Below are 23,262 nucleotides of genomic sequence, written 5' to 3' on the forward strand. Positions count from 1 at the left end.
ACTCCATTTGTACGCAACCATTTCTTCTAAAAGCTAAAGGCGGCATACAGTGTCCTCCTTCCCCCACCCCATTCTCCTCACAACAACCCTATGAGGAAGGTCAGCTGAGAGAGAGTGACTGACTGACAGTCACCCACTAAGACGCACGGTTGAGTGGGACTTGAACCTCAGTCACCCCAGTCCTGGTCCAACATGCTAACCACTCTCTCATCACTTGTTTCTCACATTCCCTCAATTCCTGCACAGGGATCTTCCTTCCAGGGCCTTCGCCCATCAAGAAAGGAAAAGAAAATTCTATGGATCTAGGAAATAGTATTTTGGAGATGGCTCCTCCATATACAAATGTATTTGCAGTTGGGCGATATCCAGGCTGAGTTAATTTGAACAGCAAAGCAGATTTCCAGATGATAAATAGCATGGGAGTGAGTTGAGATGCAAATAGTTTCTTCTGGAATCCTCTTTCAACAGCTGGGAGGCTTGCTGGCTTTTATTTTCATTCAGTGCAAATGCACAGAGAACAGAAAGTGGGCGGCAGCGCAGATGGAAAGCTTCATCCTGTCTCAGTGCAGGGCTTTGTGGAAGAAAATGAAAATGCGGCCAAAGATCTTCATTATTGCCCCAGACTGTCCAATCACTAGGATGTAAGAAGGACCCGCAGAAAGGAAAGGATAGGAAAAAGCACCTCTTTGTGTATTATCAGGGGACATCTTTGGGAATTCAGTTCCTCATGCAGTCACACTGGGATGCCTTGCACTGGCCCAGTGGTGGATTCTGAATGAAGCATGAGATCATTTCCTGTCCAGCTCCGTTTTCCGCTCTCTTGCACAGCTCCCTTGGCCTTTGTTTTCCCAAAGGAGGGCAGCTCTGTGACCTGAGCCAGTATCAAGTGATGACTTGAGCTCAGCTGCTCACCCTACAGTGGCTCCTATCTTGGCGACTGACACAGAACAGCTGAGCCAGAAGCTTCCTGGGGCACAAAGCGAAGGCTGCAATAGCTTCAGGCAACCGGCAAAGTAGCACGGAGAGAATGGAATGGACTAGATGCCGAACTGCCTTATCACTGCCAGTTCATTGCATGTCGTGTCTCTTTTACCCTTGCATGATGCCTTCAGATGTATAAATACGCAAGGGAGCAATCGTGGGGCTCCCAGGCGGGATCGGAGGGGGCACTGGCTATTCCAGCCCCCAGATGCAAGGCCGGAGACAACGCTGGGCAGGGAACAAGAGCTCTAATCCCCCCACCTCCTCCTCTCTGCTGGCAAGAACAGAACTATGCTGGCTGCTTTCCAAGGCCAGGAAAGGAAGTGCTGAAAGGGGGGGTCGGTGGGCAGGGTGGGAGGCAGACTGGAGAGGCCAGGATGCCAGTGATTTTGATCCCAGCCCAGCCTCCTGTCTGTGCAACCCAGGATGCCCTAGCTAGACAGCAGGGGAAGACAGAGAGGGGAAGGGGGCCTCTACTGCCCCTCCTGAACTGCCTAGCATGTCTGCAAGTCTCTGGATTTGGGGGTACACTGGCGTCCTGATAGATCCCCCCCAATCAGTCAATAAACAGCACTGCAAGGTACCCAGCTGCCTGCTCACTGCCCAGTTCATACCACCGTGCTCACTGAAAGCTTTACAAAAACCTCAAGTCAGAAGGGCTCGTAGGCCAGCGGTGCAGAACCTCTTTAAGTACGACAGCCAAATGAAATTTGGGGGGCCTCAATAGTCCCAGCCCTTCCTAAGAGGCCATTTCCTCAGATCCTCCCATTTATGTCAGTGCGCAAAAGGCTACTTTAGGCACACCAAAAGGCTTGGGCATCCTCAATATTTTTTCTATTTCCCTTTAACCATTATGCAACATTTCAAACTCTTTTTGCAAGTCATCTCAGTGTTAAAACTGGTTTATCTTAGGGCTGTGAAACTACTGCACCATTTTTTGGTCTTTGGTATAAAGTCCAAGTCACTAATAATAATCTGGGTGATTATCTAGAAAAACACATGGAGTTACAGAGTCTATTGTTCTATCAGGTTGGGTGATTTCTTCTATAGATATTTTTAAAGCATAGGGTTTTAATAATGTTTGAGGGCATGAGCCATATTTCTTTACATTATTAAGGAGTAAATACAGCTTTAACAGATGGTTGTGATTTGATTTTATTTTGGTGAATGTCTGTTGTTTTACCATTTTAAACTTCCTAACATTTGCAAACATTGGGCTAAAAAGATTTTTAAAATTTCCTTGCATGTGACACATTTGTATGCATTAATTCAGTCAGTGAGACATCTGCATGCACAACAGATCCTTGATTCATGCATATCCAAAAATAAGGGTTGAGGTTCAGTTCTACACAGAGTTGTGGTTAACCAAGGTGTTCAATTTCTAAGAAGTGGTTGCTGGGCTTGGGCTGCCTGAAGTCTCATATTTTCACCCAGAAGTTGTCACACAAGAGTTACACAGCGATTGGCACCCGTGTGTGAAATGCTGCCATCTACATCAGAACCTTTTTCTTATTGTTTCACATGTTCTGGCATCCCTCCCCACACTCAAACTAAGTACCGAGTATGTGTGATGGGAATATTAAGCATAAACATTACAGAGCTTGGAGGTGTGGAAGAGAGTACAAAATCCTGGAGCACTGTTAACCGTAAAGCCTAGCTGGAGCAGACAGCCAGAGGCTTACAGGCTTGGCCCTGTACTTCTGAGCAGGATATTGGCTAACAGAGCCTCTTTCCTTCCCCTGCCATCTAATACAGAGCAATCACAGAGAGCCTGATGCCTGCACTTTTATCTGCAAGGTTCCTCCTGCACACAGCTAAAGCCGCTGGCTGCCAAGTCTCATAGAATAGGGAGTGACAAAACAGATCTATCTCTTAGCTTGCATCAGATAACCATCACCTTTCACAATCATGATGTTCTTTTCCCATACTCTAAGACTGCAATCGAGCCTCATTTACCTGGAAGTAATGCAACAGATTGCAAATGTATAGAATTGCCCATGACACTATCATATTCAGCAGCTGAAGCAGTGGGCACAAAAGGATCTTGGCAGAGAGATTTCTTTAGTGTTCCAAAGAAACGTCTAGCTTTGTCAGGGTTGGTTTTCATCTTTCTACACTATAATTTCTTGTCTTTTAGAGGGAAAATTGATTCAAAATGGTACTCTCAATTATACTGTATTTTCATAATTTTAGCTAATTTATTTGAAAGTTAAATTCTCCATGGCTAGATAAAGGAAGATTAAAACTAGGAAAAAGCCTGGCAAGATTTGCTGATAATCAGTTTACATTGTGTTTTGCCTGGAGAAATACATCAATGCTAACTTTAGTACATTATAATATTATTATATTATCCCCAAGGTATTTACAGTGCAATCCTAACTCCCACTGAGTTGAGTGGAACTTACTCCCAGGTACAGAACTGTACAGAATTGCAGTCGTTAACTGGAATCTTATACATACCTACCTAGGAGTAAGTCCTAGCGAGAATACTGGGACTTACTTCTAAGTAAACATGCACAGAATTGCACTGTTATTCTCTTCTCTCTCTCTGACTTACAACTCCCATAAGCCTTAGCCAGCACAGCCTGTGATGAGGCACAATGGGGCTTGTAGGCCAAAACATCCGGAATGCTCAAGGTGCCCACCCCTCTCAGTCAGTGCTTCAGGCACTCTTCTGATTATGACTTTTTCCTCCCTCTTCCTACACTCACTTACTTTTTTCATTTCTGATTTCTCAGCATCATTTTCCTACTTCAAATCTCTTCTCATCTAACTATAATCCAGCAAAGTTAAACATATTAAATGCTCATAGATTTTAACTATTAAGCATATATCTAAGCATATATCTAATTCTGGTCAGTTCTTGTTCATATTTTGTGGCTCAGGTACCTTGCCTGTCATATTACTTGCACATTTTCCCATGTGTTATCAAGTTTCTGTAACCAGTTTTGAAAACCTCCTAATCCTACAGTCAGATCAGTAACTTTATCATCTTCTTTTTCTTCCTTTTTTTCACTTTCCTCTGGCTTCTAATCTCAACCTTTTTCATATCTCTTTCTTGTCTAGATTCTTTGCATCTAGGTTTGATAGCATTTCAAGAGGAATTTGTCAGGACCTATTTTATGAAGAGTTCACCATCACACAACACATTACACATGCAACACAAAATCAGCTAATCGGATTTTTCTTCATTTCCTGAAGAAAATAAAGACTGTGTGTCATACAAAGATAAGTTTGCAGAGTTATCTGTATGGAGAGGTTTATCTTTACTCTCAAATGCTACAGTTATTTTTCTGTAATGGAATATACAGAGAAAAGATCTGTGCAGAACCTGGGTGGGCAACTTCAGATCCTCCAGCTGTCTTGGTCTACAGCCCCCATTGGCCCTGGAGGATAAGGAACCGGGAGGGCCACAAGTTGCCCAAACACAGCATCCTATGTTACTTTGCTGTAAGGCTCCACTTTTGTGGCTGCAAGTTCATGCTGGCAATGATGCTGATGCTTTCAGACAATCAGTTCTGAGCCAGCCAATGGACGCCACAAGATGCATGTCCTGTGCTTGCCCAGCCGACAGGCAGAGAGCCAGTGGCATCTACAGGCCTCCACCGCCGCCATGGCCATTGCTAGGGCCAGTGGGAAATGCAGGTGTGCAAGCAAGCTGCCCTGGCCAAGAGGCTGAGCGAGTCCAGGGGAACTTGTGACTTGCTCCCTGCCTGCACATGGGCCCTTGCAAATGCCAAGCAATGCCTGCCCTAGCGGCAAAACTCGCATTCTTTTCTTCAACCCAACAACAATGAACTGGAGCCCACAAAAAGGGGGCTATGACTAGCTTAGCACCCCTTCACAGAATGGGGATCTCCCAAGACTGCTTTAGTTCTGATGCATGTTGCGGGTTTCATTGCCTAACTCTAACCCACATGATGTGGGTTTCATTGCCTAAGCGAGAGATTGACTGTGCTTTCCCAAAAATGTCTCCTTCCTTGAGCCCACAACACACTGAACAGGAGTGTAATTAATATACCACTAGCAAGCCCTTTCCCAAGGTCTGTGGCCTCTGGGTACCTGAAGGATAAATTAAGCCCCTCATCTGAAACCAATAACTTTGGGTCCCACTTGCAATTTGAAAGCACCTTCCCTTCACTCATGTTTCAACCGCAGACTCTTTAGAACAAATGCTTATCGCTTTCTCTGCATATCAGGAATTGGCATAGAAATTTGTACTACCATATCAAATCTAAGGAACGAAAAGTTAGAAACACAAAGTGGGAGCAACACCCCAAACACAAAGCAACACCCTTGGGATCAGCTATTTGGCCTTTGGTTCTTGTGTTCTGAGAATGGGCGGACAGCAGGCTTGTGAGAGCTACTGTGCTCTTCTACTAGGGCCCCACAGCCAACCACAGGAGCAAGACACAAATTGGAGCTCAGCAAGCGGACACAAAAGAATCGAAGCAGCAGACTGCCTCAGAGTACATACGCAGTCCTGGTATTTGTGATCAAACCCAGAACCCAGTTCACAAATCTGTCCACACAAAACCATTTCACACGAACAGCCCCTCCTTGTTTTTCCCAAACCAATCCTTTCCAGCAAGTTATTTAATGAGCGGAAAACTTTCTGGTTGCCGCTATTGCACCAACTTGTACGGAACAGCAACCCAGGGGAGTAAATCCCCATGATGGGTTGCTGGGAAGTGCCAAGCAGCCGCGATGAGCCCAAAAGATGATCAGGCTCATCGTGGGTGCCGTGCACCCTCTCACCACCTCCTGCCCTCTCATTCCTCCTGGCAGCATCCCATGGACACCACAGGGAGGAATGAAGCTCCTCTCCTTGACAGCAACAATCAATCCCAAGCCAATTTCAGCTGGCTGTGGCTTTGAGTCCCTGCTGCGCAAAGGGGGCTCGTGTCCTGAAGTGCAGTGGGGAGAACAGGGGAACTGATCCTCTGGAGCAGGAGGTGGTGGTGCCTGATCCTCCAAGGCACAAGGTGGGCACACAGCTGGGATGGTCTGCCAAAAGGGGAGTCAAGGTAGAACCAACCAACCAACCATGAAGGCATCAGTGGGCACCTCTGAGAGAGATTTCTAGGTAATGAAAAGTGGCAGACTTTCAACAGCTGGTTAAATCAGATGCAAGGAAAAAGCGTGTTGGGAGTTGGCTAATAGGAATGCGCCAGTGAAGAAGGCACAGGAGCAACATGATTAATATGAGAAAGAAAAAGCAGCACTGGTGATGGACATGTCAAAAGTGTACCTGGATTGAATCAGAGATGTGGTTTAGATCCGATGTCTGACCACCTTTTTTTTTTAGAGGAGGCTCTGCAATCTCAGTACCTTTTGGGGGGGGGAGGGGGTTAAGCTGCAGCAAAGACGGACTCTTTTGACAAAATACTAGGAATGTTTAAAGAAACATTCCTACAACTGGCTGTGGCAGGCTAGGAGTGCAGAACTTTTTCCATCTAAGTATTATAGGATTGTGTGTTTTGTGTGGTCAACAACACTTAGAAGGTTGTTAAGAAAGGCGTACCTGCTCTTGGTACGGACTATATTTTCCAGGAAGTTCTCAGAACTGCATAATGTGACCAAAGAAACCCCCTGAGTGATGTTTATTGAAAGCAGAAGTGGTGCCAGAGTGTGAGGAACCCTGGAAACGAGGCAAGGAGCATTTGCAGAATCACACATTCTTTTGCACTCGTCTGATGGGAACTTTCTGTGAACAACAGCCCAGTACATTAGTATGTGGATATGCACAAAGTAGGGCGTGTGACCCAGGACTGGTACTATTACCACATCAGTTTGCGACATCGAATTTGCAATATCAAGTTTCGCTCACAACCCCAAACCCAAGCCTTCCAAGCCACTACATATTCGAGAAGGGCAGCAGTGCTAATCCACATCCCTATGTGGAGTTACTCAAAGGTCAGACCCATGAAGCTCAGTGAATCCTACTCCCAGGTAAATGAGTATAAACCACAGCCTTACCATGCAATCCTTTGCATACCTGCCCAGAAGCAAGCCCCATGGAATTCAGTGGGGCTTTCACCCAAGGAGTAAGTACAGGATAGCAACCTTAATCTTTTTATTTATTTATTTATTTATTTATTTATTTTTTATTTATTAAAACATTTTTATGCCGCCCCATTCGCCGAAGCCTCGGGGCGGCTTACAACAAAAAAATAAAATAACATTTTAAAATACATACAATAAAATACAAATATATAATATAAAACATACACTATAAAACAAGCCGCCCTGGCCAAATAAAATTCAATAATATTAACATTTAAAATACTGCTTAAATAAAAAGGTCTTCGCCTGGCGCCGAAAAACAAATAACGACGGCGCCAGGCGGACCTCTCTGGGGAGCGCATTCCATAACTTAGGCGCCACCGCAGAGAAAGCCCTCCTCCGAGTAACCACCCTCCTAACTTCTTCCATGGAGGGCTCCCGGAGAAGGGCCTCTCCCGCCGATCTCAGGGGGCGGCTGGGCATATAAGGATGTAAGCGCTCCTTCAGGTAACCAGGACCCAAGCCGTTTAGGGCTTTATAGGTCATAACCAACACCTTGAATTGGGCCCGGACTTCAATGGGAAGCCAGTGAAGCTGACGGAGAACTGGAGTCATGTGAACATAACGTCCAGTCCCCGTCAGCAGCCTGGCAGCTCTATTTTGGACCAATTGAAGTATCCGGACCGTCTTCAAGGGTAGCCCCACGTAGAGCGCGTTACAGAAGTCCAAACGGGAAGTCACCAACGCATGTGTCACTGTCGCAAGGCAGTCATTCTCCAGATAGGGGCGCAGCTGATGAATTAGCCGAAGCTGAAGGAAAGCGCTCCTCGCCACTGCTGTTACCTGAGCTTCCAGTGAAAGCTCTGGGTCGAGGAGCACTCCCAAGCTGCGGACCTTGTCCCTAAGAGGGAGTGCAACCCCATTCAGGACAAGGTTCAATTCACCCTCTCCGAAGCCCGATCCACCAACCAACAGGACCTCCGTCTTGTCTGGATTGAGCTTCAGTTTATTGGCCCTCATCCAGCCCATTACCTCGGCCAGGCACCGGTTCAGCACAGCCACTGCCTCACCTGGATTGGTGGAAAACGAGAGGTAGAGCTGGGTATCATCAGCGTACTGATGGTTCCGCAGCCCACACCTCCTGATGACCTCTCCCAGCGGTTTCATGTATATGTTGAACAGCAAAGGGGACAAAATGGACCCCTGCGGTACTCCATGGCATAGCTGCCATGGCGCAGAGCCATAGTCCCCCAGCACCACCTTCTGGAACCGGCCATTGAGATAGGAGTGGAACCACTGCAAAGCAGTGCCTCCAACCCCCAATCCCGCAAGCCTATCCAGAAGGATACCATGGTCGATGGTATCGAAAGCCGCTGAGAGGTCCAGCAGAACCAACAGGGACGCACTCCCCCTGTCCTTCTCCCTGCACAGGTCATCATACAGGGCGACCAAGGCAGATTCAGTACCGTACCCGGGTCTGAAGCCGGACTGCAATGGGTCCAGATAATCAGTTTCATCCAAGAGTGCTTGGAGTTGTCCCGCCACCACTCGTTCTAACACCTTGCCCAGAAACGGGATGTTGGCCACTGGTCTATAATTAGTGGCCATCTCTGGATCCAGTGACGCCTTCTTCAGGACCGGTCGGACTACCGCCTCCTTCAAAGGGGCAGGCACCCAACCCTCCCTTAAAAATCTTTTGCCCTTAAAAAGTGTTTTTGATAGCCTAAAAAGTCATACAGCACCTTCCAGACAAACAAAGGTTACAGCACAGGCTTTTGTGCACCACAGATTCCATGAAAGATGATGCCAGAATAAATCCGCCAGCTTTCCAGGTGCCATGAGACTCTTTCCTGGTTTTGCTGCAGCGAATTAACACAGGTATCCCACCCTGGAAATGTTTACTGAAGATGCACGGTCTTTTTGACCCAGGGCTGTAAAAGAGGAATGAGGATGGCTGCTGTCACCAGACCACTCAGCTGCCCTTCCCATGGTGGGCGACAGCCGGTGTGGGAGCTGGTGAAGCACAAATGGTCAGGAGGAGATTTCCAAGCCAGGGGCGAGGGGGGGATGCAAGGCTGCCCTGTGTCCAGAGCTGGCTCCGCTTACTGGGCTGCGAGAGCAAGGAAGTGGCATTGAGATAATGATTCTGGCACTGAGACACGTTTGGCGTGCCAAACTAAGTAGAAGCAGGAGTAACACTGACCCTGCAGGCTCAGGTCACTGGGAAAGAATTCAGCGTTTGCTGACGGCACCAGGGACTGAATCCAGTCTGCAAACTAATGGCGCCGGACACTTTAATGGTCATCTGTCTCCCTGGATGTATCTGCATAACAGAGTTAAGCTATCAGATTTGTCATCAGCCCTCTCCAAGGAACACCAAATACTGGAGCTCTGTATGACCAAGACGGGCAGATTATGCATCTCCAAAAGAAAACAGCTGATGATGGGTCCTGGCATTCTTCAGGAATGTGCCTTCAAAGTTAAGTTCAGGAATTCTGAGGTAGAGCAAACCACTGGGGAGGGGGTGTAATTAAATATGGAGAAAGGGGGAGTCAATAGAGTGAAAACCTCCTGTCCCTTCTCAGTGCACAGTTACCCTATGGCCAAAGCAGGCTGAAGAAAAAGGCCATAGGCACCATTACACACATTTGTATTTAATATATTGTTAGCCCCAAACTTATACAGTAGAATTGTCCTCCCTCTAGGCCTGATGTGGAATCTCATCTTCTAACCAACCTGCATCATCATTTCTGTGTTTATCAGTCAATCTTCTGATACCCTACTAAAGATACTCAACAGCACTTCTTTGTTTGGTGCAACAAAAAGACTGGTTGCCATAACCATTTTGGTAGCATACAACAAACACATAATTTCTATATGCAAATATAGGACAAGGTTTTCTCCATATTAAATGATGTACCTCAGAAATGTAACTTCAGCTGCCAGGAAGCAAAATAGGAAGCCACTATGTGAAATCTGGGTTACTGCAATGTGACCGATACTGAGATGCAAATGAGCTCAGCATGCCACTGCGCAGCCAGCGCTATGGAGGTGCTAGCAGAGCAGCAGTGGGAAACCACACAAAAAAACCAGTCAGCAGAGGTGTTAGAAAGCCAAAAAAAAAAAAAAAAGTTCTACCAAGCTGTCAAAGCTTTTAGTTATTTTTGACACGATTGCATCCAGTTACCCAGAAACTTGAAACTGACTAGTTTATCTTGCTAGCCTTCTTCCAGTTTAGATCTACTAACTTCTTCCTGACAGGACTCTGGTGCCTTTAAAATTGTGCCAAGCAGAAATCCACAGCTGCTTCTTTCACATCAATTGTAGGCTGTGAAAAGCTTCACCTTGTGGAGAAACCTCAGCAGGTCTTGTGCCCAAATATCCACAAATGCTTGGAATTAATCCAGGGTTTCACATTATTTGAGTATATCTTATTTAGTCCCTTGTTTGAAGGGTCCACTGAGCCCAATACAGTGCCTAATCCACTGCAATCCCTAATCCCCCTTTATCTTGGGTGTGATCTAAAGCCCATGCTCTCTTTTGGGCATTCTCTGTGAGCTGAAAATATCCTCCTCCTCTGCTAGTATTTAAAACTGTGGCTGGAACATGCATTCACTAATTGGTGGCATGAATAAGTTTACCAAGCCACTCAGATGCAATGCTGAGTCCTGGTTTGATGTTATAAGAATGAGCATGCCGAGTCTTGTCTTCATGCCCCCTCTTCCTCCTCCACAATGAGAAATTTCAGATTATAATTTGCAGGAAACCATACCTTGTTGTTTTATCTAAACCAGGCAAACTATGGTCAGGCAAACAATATTTGGCATGCAAGCCATGACTGCACAGCACAGTTTGAATGTGGCAGGCAGCCCAGCTTTGCATGTACTATAGTGTGCCATGTCCAGATGAAGCCATGTGCAGAAGTTTCTAATACTGGGCCAGAAGAGGAGGAGCAAACACAGCCCAGGGTTCATGCCCGTGTCTTCTCATCAGTGCCAACTCTCCCCTGCAGCTCACTCTGAATCATCTGGAAACTGCCATAAGCTCAAGGAAGCACCATTCATGGAGGCTGAAGACAGAGCAGCCCTCTAATACTCTCATTCTGAAGCTTGTGAAGAAATAGCAAAACTTTGAGCAGGAAAGATAATTGGCATAACAGCTGTAATCGATCAAACTGAGCATTCTCTTGTCTGGCACAGCCCATAATAGTTGTCCGCTTGTGTTGGAGCAGTGAATGGTACCTCCCCCCACCCCAGGTCAAGGCCCACAGAGCCAAGCTGGTCAGGCTAGTTTGGCACCGGAGGCAGAGCACCCCAAAGTCTACCCCAAGATGTCAAATGCAGCAAGGCATGGGATGGTGTAACTTGGTGTCCTGTAACAGGAGGGGGTTGGACCTGGTGGTCTCCATGGTCCCTTCCAACCCTACCATTCCGTGATTCCGTAACTGGCCATTTTCTGCCCCGTCAGGACATTCCAGATCAATGCCTGGGACAGCTGCCTCCCTCCGCCTAACAGCAAGGCCAGCTGGACTGCCACTGTGCGTGTTCTCGCACAGAGTCCAAAACAAGCGGAGAGTGGCAGGCCATGGGGGCCCACCAGAAGTTCCCCAAGGAGGCAATAGACCGAAAAGAGACTGCTGTTGCGGCAATACTCCCCTGGCCATCCAAAAGTTCAGCCAGTGCTAGTTGGAAGCTTACGGAGAGGCCTAGCTGCTCCTACTCTGAAAGGGCTTGAGACACAAATCAACATAAATCCCAAGACAGTCATTCATGAGGTATTTTTGTGACTTTTCTTTTGCAAAAAAATAATTTTTAGAACCTCTTCTCACTCCCATCCCCCCCGACCAAACAGCTGCACAATGATTTGTGCATCCTTTTTCATTCCTCTGTGCTAAAATATTGCATGAGAAGGAACTGGCCCCAAGTGATATGCTGCTAAAGACAAGTCTGTGTTCCTAGGCATTTTAGGGTGAACTCAATCCAGTTTGGGTTATACATATGTATCTGGCTAGGCCTACTAACTGGGATGGCTAGATTTTGTCATGATCTCTTTAAAATTGTGTTGCCCACCTATATGATCCATTAAACCGCTAGAAAGGTGACCTAAACATACAGATATTTCCCATCACTGAATTTCATTGACAAAATAGTTTAACTTTTACCTGATGTCTGTAGTTACTTTAAAATGGTGCCCTACTTCTCTATCCTGAACAGCAGCCTTTTAGAAAGAAAGGGATGGAGAGCAGTGCCTTTTTCTTTGACCATCAGCCTGAACAGAGAAATGTGGTGGGTGAGAAGAGTGGATGAGATTTTCAGATGAGAAGCAGGGCCTTCCATCCATACTGCTCCAGGTCTATGTAGCTCCCTGGATAGTTTCCAGCTGGCCACTGTAACAGCCACTATTTAACTTAAAGAACGGGTGCCTCACTTGGTCCCCCTTCCCCAATCTGGTTTTCTTTTTGTGCCGTATCTTTTAGCTTCTAAGCCTGCAGAATGGCTTAATTTCAATGACTGTATCAAGTATGAACGGTTTTTACCCTGAAGAGCAGGGTACATATGCTTTAAATGATAACTCAAAGGAATAAACACATACAATTTCCAGATTCTACAGGGACAGTAGTCAGATGAGAGGGTGATTCAGAGTGGAAAATGACAGGCAGGCAAAGGATTTAGCATTTCTTCCTCTTCTACAGATTTTCTGCTCAGAAATTTCCCCTCCCAAAAGTGTTCTCTCACATACAACACACACATGCATACAGTCTTGCAGAAAATAAAGCATAAATAAAAAAATTCTGACCACCATTTCCCCATCCATGTGTTGGAGAAATGTTGGGTTTTCTCTTCTCACTGTGGGCCTTACTAGTTGGGTGGAAGCCCCTACTTATCCAGGGGCTTATTTCTGGGCCATCCTGGCTAGGCTTGGGTTGCACATGTCAACACAGGCAGCAGTATGGCCTGGAATGTCTGTGTGGAAGCAGAATCCCCAAATTACTGTGGCTTTCACAGCCTCATTCAACTAAAGCCCTTGCCTTAAAGCAGAATGGCTTGGGAATATGAGAAAGAACTCAAGGGCAGACGAGACTTCCTGGTGGGAAAATAGAAAGCTGGATGTGGGTCTCTGATGCTTCATGCTTCCCTGCTTGGTTATAGTACTAGCTCAGGTTCATTGTCATTCATTTTAAGCACACACACACACACACACACACACACGTGCGTACGCACACACATGCACAGATGTGCATATGGACACACCCTTCTTGAATTAACCATCAGACCTAGGCAACGCTAGCAAAATAAAAGGCAAAGAAAACAGGGTTGTCGGGGAACCACTGTGCAATCAACCTGGCAAACTTGATTCATTTCCGGAATTTAGTGAGGCAACGAAAGCAGAAATAACTGTAGAGTTCATGCATGGAAACTCCTGCCCCAAGGAGTGTTTTTAGCAAAGCTTCGAAGTGAAAGTGATTCCTGGGCAGGAAAAGGAAGAACCACAGTTTACCGGGAAATCATAGAAAACACTTCCTTCTGTACAAGGGATTCAGCACACCGTGACCAGTGTTAGAAACACACCGGAATCTAAAGGCCTGCAGAGCAACTCTGTCTTCTCTCACCCACAAGGAAGGGAGCACTCAGGAGAAGGGTTACAAACGAAAGACAGTGCTGTCTGGATCCCCAAGGTTGTGGCACCCTCCATGGGCGAGGCAAGGGGATTAGATGATAAAAGTCTCACCTAAGGCTCACAATGGTTTATAAACCAACAAGGCCAGCCTTCTCCTCCCAGTGGCAAAACAAGTCTTTAATAGAGTCAATCCAGTTTAGACCAACTGGGTGACATCCCCCTGCTACCCACCCAGGTAAAGCTCCACAACAGCGGTGACTGGGCTCGCAAGACATGGCAACCCAGTGTGGGCAAGGAGCCATGGTATGTTCTCATGTGGCCCTGAACCATTTCCCACAGGGTGCCTTGTTCACAGGCAACAAGCTGCACTGACAACGCATGGCTTCTCTTAGGAGCTGCTGCACCCACACTGTGTGGGTGGCAGAGCCTCTCCTTAGCACTCTTGTCCAGCCCAGCCATCCCACAAGTGCCCATGTGGGCACTTGCCCGGGCTTCCCCTCCACACTTGGTCCAGGGTGTTCTTTTCTCAGAGACCATGGAAAGCTATCTCCAATCTGACAGCTGGTGAAGGTGGTGGAAAAGGAGGTTTCCTACAAAACGAGGTCGGGTGGCTTGCACTCTTCCACCTTCCCAAGTACCTAGATCTCAGAAATAGGGGAGAGAAGAACCTTGTCCCACACAGAATCCTTGAGGACCTCATCATGAAGTGGGTGATCTTGTGGCCACCCCTTTTTACAAACAAAGTTCACCCGTGGCTTTGCTTTCTCTTGACAACAATGTAGGAGAAACCAATGAGAAGGATGAGGCTCTTGGCAGCGTTTCTTGATGCACAGTGCACTCCTATTGCCCAGGTGAGGTGTGCCAGTTTGGACTCACCAAAGTGTGCAAGTGTACACATGTGCAACCCTCACTAAAACAATTATTTAATTTGTTTGACAAAAATGTGTACATTTTGTCCCATTTATTTAAAAAAGATGGGATGAGCCAGTCACGGCCCCTCCAGCGTGCTTCTTGGACACTTTGAATGAATTGTCACTAGCTGCCAAATTGCGATCTCTGAAGAAAGAAAACTAAATAGATAGATGGGGCAACCCCGCCCCCCCAAAAAAACCCTGCAGTGAAGACTTACAGTCATGATAAGGGGAGGCCAGACTAGTCAGTCCTGCCATGGGGTCCCCTGGAATACCCACTAGAGGGCTAACAGAGAAGGAGGGGCAAAGAACCCATGCTGAGCCCAGTCAGTTGTGGCTTCTCAATTGTGCCTTGTCATGATGTACAACTGAATCCAAGCAAGCAGCCCAGTCTTGAAAGGGTGACAGCCTCTGACAAGCACAGCTCTTCCCCACGGATGTGCTGGAAATGCTGAAAATACTCAGCAGCCCACCACCCCTCCCCGTGTGGGAGGCCAGCAAACATTCTGCAGTTGGCGATCACCTGCTCTTGCCCCCTCCTCACATTTTCTGCTGTGTGGATGCTGACTCGACCGAGCAGACCCAGGGCTGGGACACTTCACGCTGCCTGGGGGCAGCATGCAGACTCTGCAAATAGCGCTCTGGCCCCCCATTCGACTTCTGCCAGGAATGCCCTGTTCGTATAAAGAGGCAGCTTGTCGGAAGCGATGTGGTGAGTGGGAGTCCTGCGCAGCAAGTGTCTGAGTACAGACGATGCCTGCCGTGAGCTAAAACAGGATGACCCTCTCTCAGCTTAGTAAGCCAAGTGACGAACAAGCTTTGCGCGATATGTGCAGCCCTTTCACGTCAGCAGTAATTAAACCAGGGAGTTTCCCTAACCATTCTTTCAGGTTGCGTACAAACCACAAAGCTAAGATTACTAACTTCAGAAGAAACTAGAATATCAAACCAACTTCAAACCCTGCCTTTATGCAAGTTAAAAACTACTGTATTCCAGTTCAGACAATATGGAGAACTATAATTAACTGAAGACTGCCTGGTTTGATTTGCTCATACTGCAAAGGAAGGAGCAAAAAGGCTTTAAGTGGGAGCACAAAGCTTGTCCGTATCTCAGTTTATTACGCCAAGATATGTTTGTCAGAATGTGGCCTATGACTCAGTGGCCTTGCATGGACCAGATGTACAAAATCAGCTCACAGATCTCAGATGCACACACAGAACTCCAAGTCTGTGTTTAGCAAAAAATTCAGAATAGTTTTCCTTGTTGGAAAAAATAGATAATTTCTAAAGCCAAGGACCTTAAATCTAATAAATTTATTTTTTTCTGGTATCAGATAATCCTGTATTGTTTTGCATGTCACTTTTATATATACCTTTGTTGAATGTACTATAGTGGCCCAGAATAAGGCTAGTGTTAAGAGCCAGTTGACCTAGTGGTTAAAGTGGGGACCTGGAGGTTCTGGGTGCAAGGCCTCACTCAGCTATGAAGCTCACTGGGTGATTTTGGGCCAGTCTCTCACTCTCTGCCTAACCTACTGCACAGGGTGTTGTTATGAGGGGAAAATGGGGCTATGTAAGCCGCCTTGAGTTTCTCATAGGAGGAAGAAAGATGGGATATAAATGCAATACAACAACAACAACAATACAAATAGTGTTCGTGTTAGATAGTCATTGTGTTATACAATCCTAATTCTCATCATTGTCATCATCCTCAATAACAGCAACATTGTTGAGTGGAGAACCTAGGATGGATGGACATTTATTCCAAGGCATGTTAAACAATGTGGATGGGAACAGCATCCAGGTTAATTTAATGCAGTTTTCTGGCAAGGTGTACACTGATTGATAGCCGCTTCTATAGGCACTGAACTGTAGTCTGGGAACAAGGTCATGCCTCTGATTACTGCAAAAGGTTTAGAAGCATAGGATGGCAGTGTTGGAGGGGGCCATCAAGTCCAAGCCCCTGCTTGGTGTAGGACTCCAAGTCAAACCATCCCTCTCAGGTTGTTGTTCAGCTGCATCTAGAATACCTCAGGTGTGGAAGAGACCACAACCTTCCTAGGTAATTAGTTTCATTGTCATACTACTCTAACCATTAGGATATTTTTCCTGTAATCTAGCCAGAATCTGAGAAAAGGGGGACTGGTAATTCATGGGACTTGGAAGTGATACTTCTCTTAATGTAGCCTAAACCAGCATTTGACCTTCTTGTAGCCACATCACATTGTTGACTTATACTCAGCTTGCATCTACAACAATGCCAAGATCCTTCTCACTTTCAGTATTGTTGGGCCAATTATCCCTATCTTGTAATGATGTGTTTGGTTACTTTTTCTTAGGTGCAGAACTTGGAATTTGTCCCTACTGAATTCCATTCTGTCGTTTTCAGCCCAGCGCTCCAGCCTATCACAATCACCTTGAATCTTCTTTCTGTCTTCCAGGGTATTAGCTATCCCACTCAATTTTGTGTCATCTGCAGATGTGATAAGCATTGTCTGCACTTCCTCATCCAAATCATTAATGAAAATATTGAAGAGTACCAGGCCCAGGACTGAACTGCATGATGCCCCACTTATTACCTCTCCTCAATTTGAGAAGATGTCATTGATGGTCACTCTTTGAATCTGATTCTGTAACCAACCGTGGATACACCTGATACTTGTTCTTTCTAGCCCACCTTTTGCTAGTTTGCTAATCAGGAAATCATGGGCTACTTTATCAAAAGATTTGCTGAAGTCAAGATATATTATGTCCACAGCAATCCCACAGTCCACCAGGGAAGTTACCCAATCAAAAAAGTAATCAGATGAGTTTGGCAGGATTTGTTCTCAACAAATCTGTGTTGGCTGGTTTTCAGGCCATGGTTTCTGCAGAGTGAAGAACTATTATTCCCAAAACATTGCTGATGTCACCCATCCCATCTCCCAGTTGTCACTTCACTGACAGAGCCAGCAAAGGGCAAAGAATGTGAAATTCCAGTAAGTCCTCAACAAAATACTTAAAGCTGAAAATAAATTCTTCCGGGCTTGCATCACAGGTCCCCTCAACTGTTCTTGAGAGGACTACAGGCTTTGCCCTGGGAAGAAAGCGAGGCCTAGAAAGTCAGATGGAAGCCGGTGTGTGACGAGAACACGACTCTTCACTTCTCTCTGTTTCTGGAAAAATGCAGGGAGCTACTACATTACAAAGAGAAATAGCAAGTTTTGTTTTTTGCTTTTGTTTGTTTTTCCTTAACAGGGGTGCTTTAAACAGTAATGATCAACAGCAGTTCAACAGCTGAAACTTTCCTAACATAGGAGCATTAGGAAAACATTACTTTCAGATATCTGTTTGTAATGAAATCTTCCTATGACTGATTACTCAGATATAAGTCCCACGGTGTTCAGTGGGGTTGGTAGCAAGCCCTACTGAACATAGTGGGACTTAACCTCCAGGTCAACAAGCATTGGACTATGCTGGATCAGTTTTCAAATTTATATACCCTAGTCACAGCCAAAATTTTAAAATAGCACCCAAGTGATAGACAACCACAGTACAAACTATCTACAAATCTAAAAATACAAATGTGAAATGGCCAAGATTAACACAAACAAAGCCAAGGTAATGTTCTGCAAAGTTAAAAAAAAGGAACGAATTTAATTAGGGAATGCTTTCTGATGCAGCCCTGTAACAGAACGCCTGCCTGTTAGGGGCCAGTTGGCAAAGCATTTCGTGGTGTGGGAGGTAATGTTGTTGAGAAGGCCTGGCCTGTGTCTTCCTGCTTTTACATCCCTAAAGGACAAAGAGCAGTACCTCCCAGACAGATCTGAGAAAGTGGCTTTATCTTTCTTTTTTCTTTTTAAGGGAGAGGAAATAGCACACGGTGAATAACACAGAAAGAAAAGCAAGTCCCTGCTTTTGGCCAACAATCAGATTTACAGTGTAAGCCTATTCATATATACTCAGAAGTAAGTCCTGCTGAGTTCAGTAAATCCTACTGAGTTCCCAATTAAGTTGGTATAGGATTGCAGATGTAGAAAACATATTACAAATGGAGAAAAGGAGAAAGCAGGATTATATGTTTCATTTTTGTGCTTTCTGTTTGCTTTGCTAGGCTCAGCTTCATGTCTCTCATCTAGCTTTGTGCTTCATGTTTCAATCTGCATCTGAAGTCAAGAGATCAGAAAATCAACATCTTATTCCACGTAATCTTATTTATATTCACATTCTTTACCTTTCAATAAAGTTCTGTATCAAAAAAGTTAGTGGTGACAGTGCTGGATTGGGATCTGGGAGTTCCACGTTCTGGTCTCTGCATGGCCACAAAGCTCACTGGGTGATTTTGGGCCTCTCACTGACTCTTGGTCTAGCCTACCTCACAGGGTTATTGTGAGGATAAGATTGAGAGTAGGAGTATGTAAGCTGCATTGAGTTTCTTGAAGGGAAAAAAGGTTGGATATAAATATAATAAATAAAATAAACTTGGTGGGTTATAGCCAGAAGTGCCACATTTGTATAAGCTTGATGGAGTTCATGGGGCCACTATAATTTATGTACTTCGAGTTGTATTCAGTGTTGGCCCTGCAGGGAGGAAAGAACTTGTACAAGACAGAGGATCCTATTTCCACCAGTCCTCTGAGTCTACTGCAGCTTTTTGTGCCATATTCCATGCTCTTCGGGAAGGTCCCCCAAGCTCTGAAGCATCTTCTAAGGGGCCAAAGTGCAGGGGAGCTACAGACAATGAGAAGGACTGAGAAAATGGGCACGTCCCACCCGGCACCAGTGGAATTGCTTTCCAGTGGTCCAAAGCCACCACCTATTCTTTTAGAAGTACGCATGATGGATTTACGCATCCTATGTTTCACTTCTGGTGATACATTACTATATCAGGTAAGTCATATAGGATTTCACTAGGTATAATGCTTTCCCTGAACCAGCTGTCACTGATTAAAAGCATTATAGAACAATTGAAAAAAGGGTTCATAATTCATGCTCCTATTTTATGGTTGCCTTGGGGAACAATCTTCTTATAAACAAGTTTCTCTTTTACCATTTTTCAGGAACTTATTTTCTATGTGTTTAAAGATTACCTCATAGGCAAGGACTGGACAGTACGCAGGAAAGGAAGGCACAGTGGCCTTTCCCCCCAGCCCCACACATTCTGGGTGTGCGCGCTGCCAACTGCCCAGTTACCTGCAGAGCACACAGCTTCCCGTGTCATCTGTGCTGGGCGAGGTACGCAGTGGGGGCAGCTTCCAAGCCACCCCAAAACCCCACCACAAGCGATTCCCAGCACTTCATCAGTATCAATATTGGTGTCCTGCAACAGCAGGGGGTTGGATCTGATGGCCTTCCTGGCCCTTTCCACTAGTCTGCAATTCTATGATAAAGCATTGCTAGTGCAGCTGAGCGCATGAGCTGGCCGGTCTGCTTGAAATGCCAGCTCAGTGCTTAACCCTGCAGTGACACATACATACTCAGGGGAAGCCCAAGTCCAGTGGGACTTACTGTGAAATGTGTGTGCATGGGATTGCGATCTCACTTATGGGATGGCCTAGGCACAGACAAGCTACTGTATCTAAATGTCCTTGCAGGCTCCTACTTGCAGGACAAGCAAAAGGAAGCCTGCCACACATCGCAAACACCTGTCTGCCAGTGAGCCTCCCCCCCCCCCCCCCCCAGTATCTTTGTCATGTCATTCTTGGCTTCAGTGCTTCTGAGTGAAGCTCTCCCCACAGCTGCATCCCAGGCAAAATGAAAGCAATTTTCTGAGCCCTTCCGAGCACAGGCACCGGTCACAGGTTTTTTTGGCACCACAAGATGGCCATCCGTTTGGATGTCCCAGGAGGGAATTCGACAAATGGAAGGAAGGCGCCACGCTGATGGCTCCTTGCTGCCCCAGTATCAGAGGCAGTATGCCCAGGTTTGCCAGCTGCCTGGGAACGCGGAGCCCTTTTGTGCTCAGGATGGGCTTCCCACAGGCGGCTGCTTGGCTACTACCCGAGCTGGCCGGCCTTATATTCTTGCCTGCCTCAGGCTACTTGGGAGGAAAAGCGGGCCGCAGGGAGAGGAAGGCAGCCGCGCACGCCTCCGCGCCTGCAGCCTGCGCCTCCACGTGCGGGGAACTCCGACCGGCCCGCATTTCCACGGCCAGGCAGCCGGCAGGAGCGGGCGGAGGCACGGCCCTGGTCCTCGTTTCGGGGGGTTGGGCGCCCGTTCCTGCGGGGACGGGGGAGGGGAGGCTATTGACCCGATCCTTCTCAGCCCTTGGCGGCCCTCGAATCCCATGGCTCTCCAGCTGCCGGCGTTTCTCCCTAGTTAAACAGCCCGCCCTTGCGTATCGGGATGGATGCTCCATTCACGGACCGAACGGCTCTCTCTTGACTCTTTCACCCACCCAGCCACCCTTCTCCGGCTGCTTGCCTCCCCAGCAGGGGCGTGAGCTGGGGGCTGTTTGGCTGGGAAGATGCCAAGCGACGCTCTCCTGCGTCCCACCGGCAGCCACCGCAGCCGCGCTCTCTCTGTAGTACAAGACCGGGCTTTTGAAACGTGGCCAGGGGAAACTTTACGGAACGTGCTCGCAGCTTTTGGGAAAGTTCCGTATCGGGCTTGCTATGGCAGAATCTTGATCTGTTATGATTTGGGTAGATTTTTTCCATGTTTTTGATTAAGTTCCACTGTGTCTTTCGATAAATCGAATCGAAGCCAATTTTTTAAAAAATCCATAAAAGCGAAGTAAAATATGCAGGGTCTAGGCAGATACAGGCTCACGCAGTTTCTAGTCCCGTAACAGGATTCTATTATCGCTGGGCCAAGAAGAGCCAAGGAGAAGAAAAGGCCAGCTGCGGCTTTCTCCAGAAGCCGCCGAGCGCAGGAGCCGCGGCCGCCAAGTGTCCGAGCCCGAAGGCACGCCGGCATGTTCCCACGCCGCCGCCCGCCGCCCCCGCCCGAAAGCCGCCGAGCGACTTACCCAAGGCCACGAGGAGCCGCGAAAGCGCCTTCATGGTTCCGGTCGCGATCCCGCAGGCTGGTGCCTCGTGAGCGCCGCGCAGAGCAGAGCAGAGCAGAGCGAGTGAGCGAGAAGGGGAAGGGCGTGCGCGGGGCCTGCAGCTCCTGCCAGGGCCCGCCCCGGGGAAGGGCGCGGGCGGCAGGGAGGGCCGGGCCGTGATCGCTGCGCGCCCGCTCCCCGCGCATCCCCTGAGCCTGGCCATCCTCCGGGAAGCGGGCGGGGTGGGAGGCAGCCGTAGTCCCAGACCTGCCCCCCCACGGCGCATCCCGCTCGTCCCCTTGCGGCCAGCCCGCCCCTCGCACTCGCAACAAGGGCTTCGCTTGCGGGCGGTGGGATTCAGGCGTCGAGATGCGACGACTGCCATTCTCGAGCTCCGGGATGCTCTCAAAACCTACACCAAAGTTTTGTGCTGCCGAGCATGCGTGGTGAGGTGCGCGGCGGGTCCCCTGCACAGGGCTTCCGCCCGGGTTTGGAAGGCTGAAGGAATGAGGCCTATGGCCAACTGTTGCCCTAGAATTCTGCACCTGAAACGGGACGTGGTGGGCATTGCTGCTGCGGGACTGTTCCTGCACAGAGATAAAGCAACCAGGCCGGGAGGTGAACCTCCAGCACCAGGGAAGAGTCAATGTTCCCCACCATGAAGAAGGGTGGCAGGTGGGCTTAGGGCAGTAGGGTGGGCTGGCAGGCACACACAGCTGTGCCTTTTAAGAATCTTGATGCCTCCCCATGCCCAGCAGCGGCTGCAAGGCTGTCCCCGGCTTAAAAATACTACTGCATATAGCTGGCTTTTCCTCTTAGTCCTGCAAAGAAGACCCTACTGCTATCCTGAGGGGTATTCCCTCTGCTCCTTTCACTTGGTCAAACAAGCAAAAATGGCAGTGGAACACACCTGGCCAAGCTCCTGCTTCAGTAATTCATGCCAAACCATTGAATTTGGTTGACTGAAGGGCTGGTGTGGGCAGAGAGCTGGATCTTTCTCCGTCATGACTTTTCCCTGGCATCTCAAAGAGCAAGGTGAACAGCAGGTGCAGAATTGGACACTAGGCGTTTAACCAAACTGATCTTGATGGAAGGAAAGGAACAAAGCCTGAAACACATCACTGACTGCTCTTGGAGGATGAAACATCCATCTGCAATGGTCTTTGTAAAGTGGTGCAGTGTTGATTAGGATCATACGCCCTTTCTTGCAGAGTACAAATCAGGGAAGCATTCTGTACCTGAGATAAACTCTGGTAGGCCAAGATAGATCACTGAGCAAGGTACTCTGAGCACCCTTGTGCATTTCTAAGCTGCTCAGCCTGGAGACATACAAGTTCTAGAAACTTTAAGAAGCAGAAAACTAAAGTTCTAACAAACCACCTAACCCACAGTTTCACACTGGTGGCAACGGTTACTACAGAATACAAACACAGGCGCCTGGTCCATGGGCTCCTATGTACCTGCTGTTCCTTTACAGCTTGATTATAGGCAATTGCTGCGTGTTCACGTGTGGTTGATTTCCACAGTGAGACTCTCACTCAGGGTGTTAAAGTCACAAGAGCAAAGCTGCATTTGTGCACATGGTGCCTGTTTGCAGAGCTGAGAGACACCATCCAACTTACGCAGAAGGCCTCAGGATGATGCACACAACTGTGTGAGTGTGAACAGTCTTAAATGCACCAAGTGCTGACAGTTTTGTTACTTTCAGCCCTTGTCCTTGCTGCAGTCCTTACTGCAGGACAAGCCTAAATCTTAGAGGTGGAATAAGCAAGCATGTTC

At 47.4% G+C, this 23,262-nt stretch overlaps 1 protein-coding gene across 2 annotated transcripts in view; it reads right to left on the bottom strand.

Annotated features, from left to right (window-relative positions):
- The window catches only part of ADGRE5 (adhesion G protein-coupled receptor E5), a 48,874-nt gene extending 27,311 nt beyond the window's left edge, over positions 1-21,563 (bottom strand). For both annotated transcript variants that reach the window (XM_044453649.1, XM_044453648.1), the window contains exon 1: positions 21,466-21,563. In XM_044453649.1, coding sequence (XP_044309584.1) covers positions 21,466-21,499 — 34 coding nt within the window. In that variant the 5' untranslated portion in view covers positions 21,500-21,563. The remainder of the gene's footprint in view (positions 1-21,465) is intronic.
- Between the last annotated feature and the right edge of the window lie 1,699 nt (positions 21,564-23,262).

Source organism: Varanus komodoensis, unplaced genomic scaffold, assembly GCF_004798865.1.
Source record: "Varanus komodoensis strain SLA01 unplaced genomic scaffold, ASM479886v1 scaffold7_1, whole genome shotgun sequence".
Lineage (NCBI taxonomy): Eukaryota > Metazoa > Chordata > Lepidosauria > Squamata > Varanidae > Varanus > Varanus komodoensis.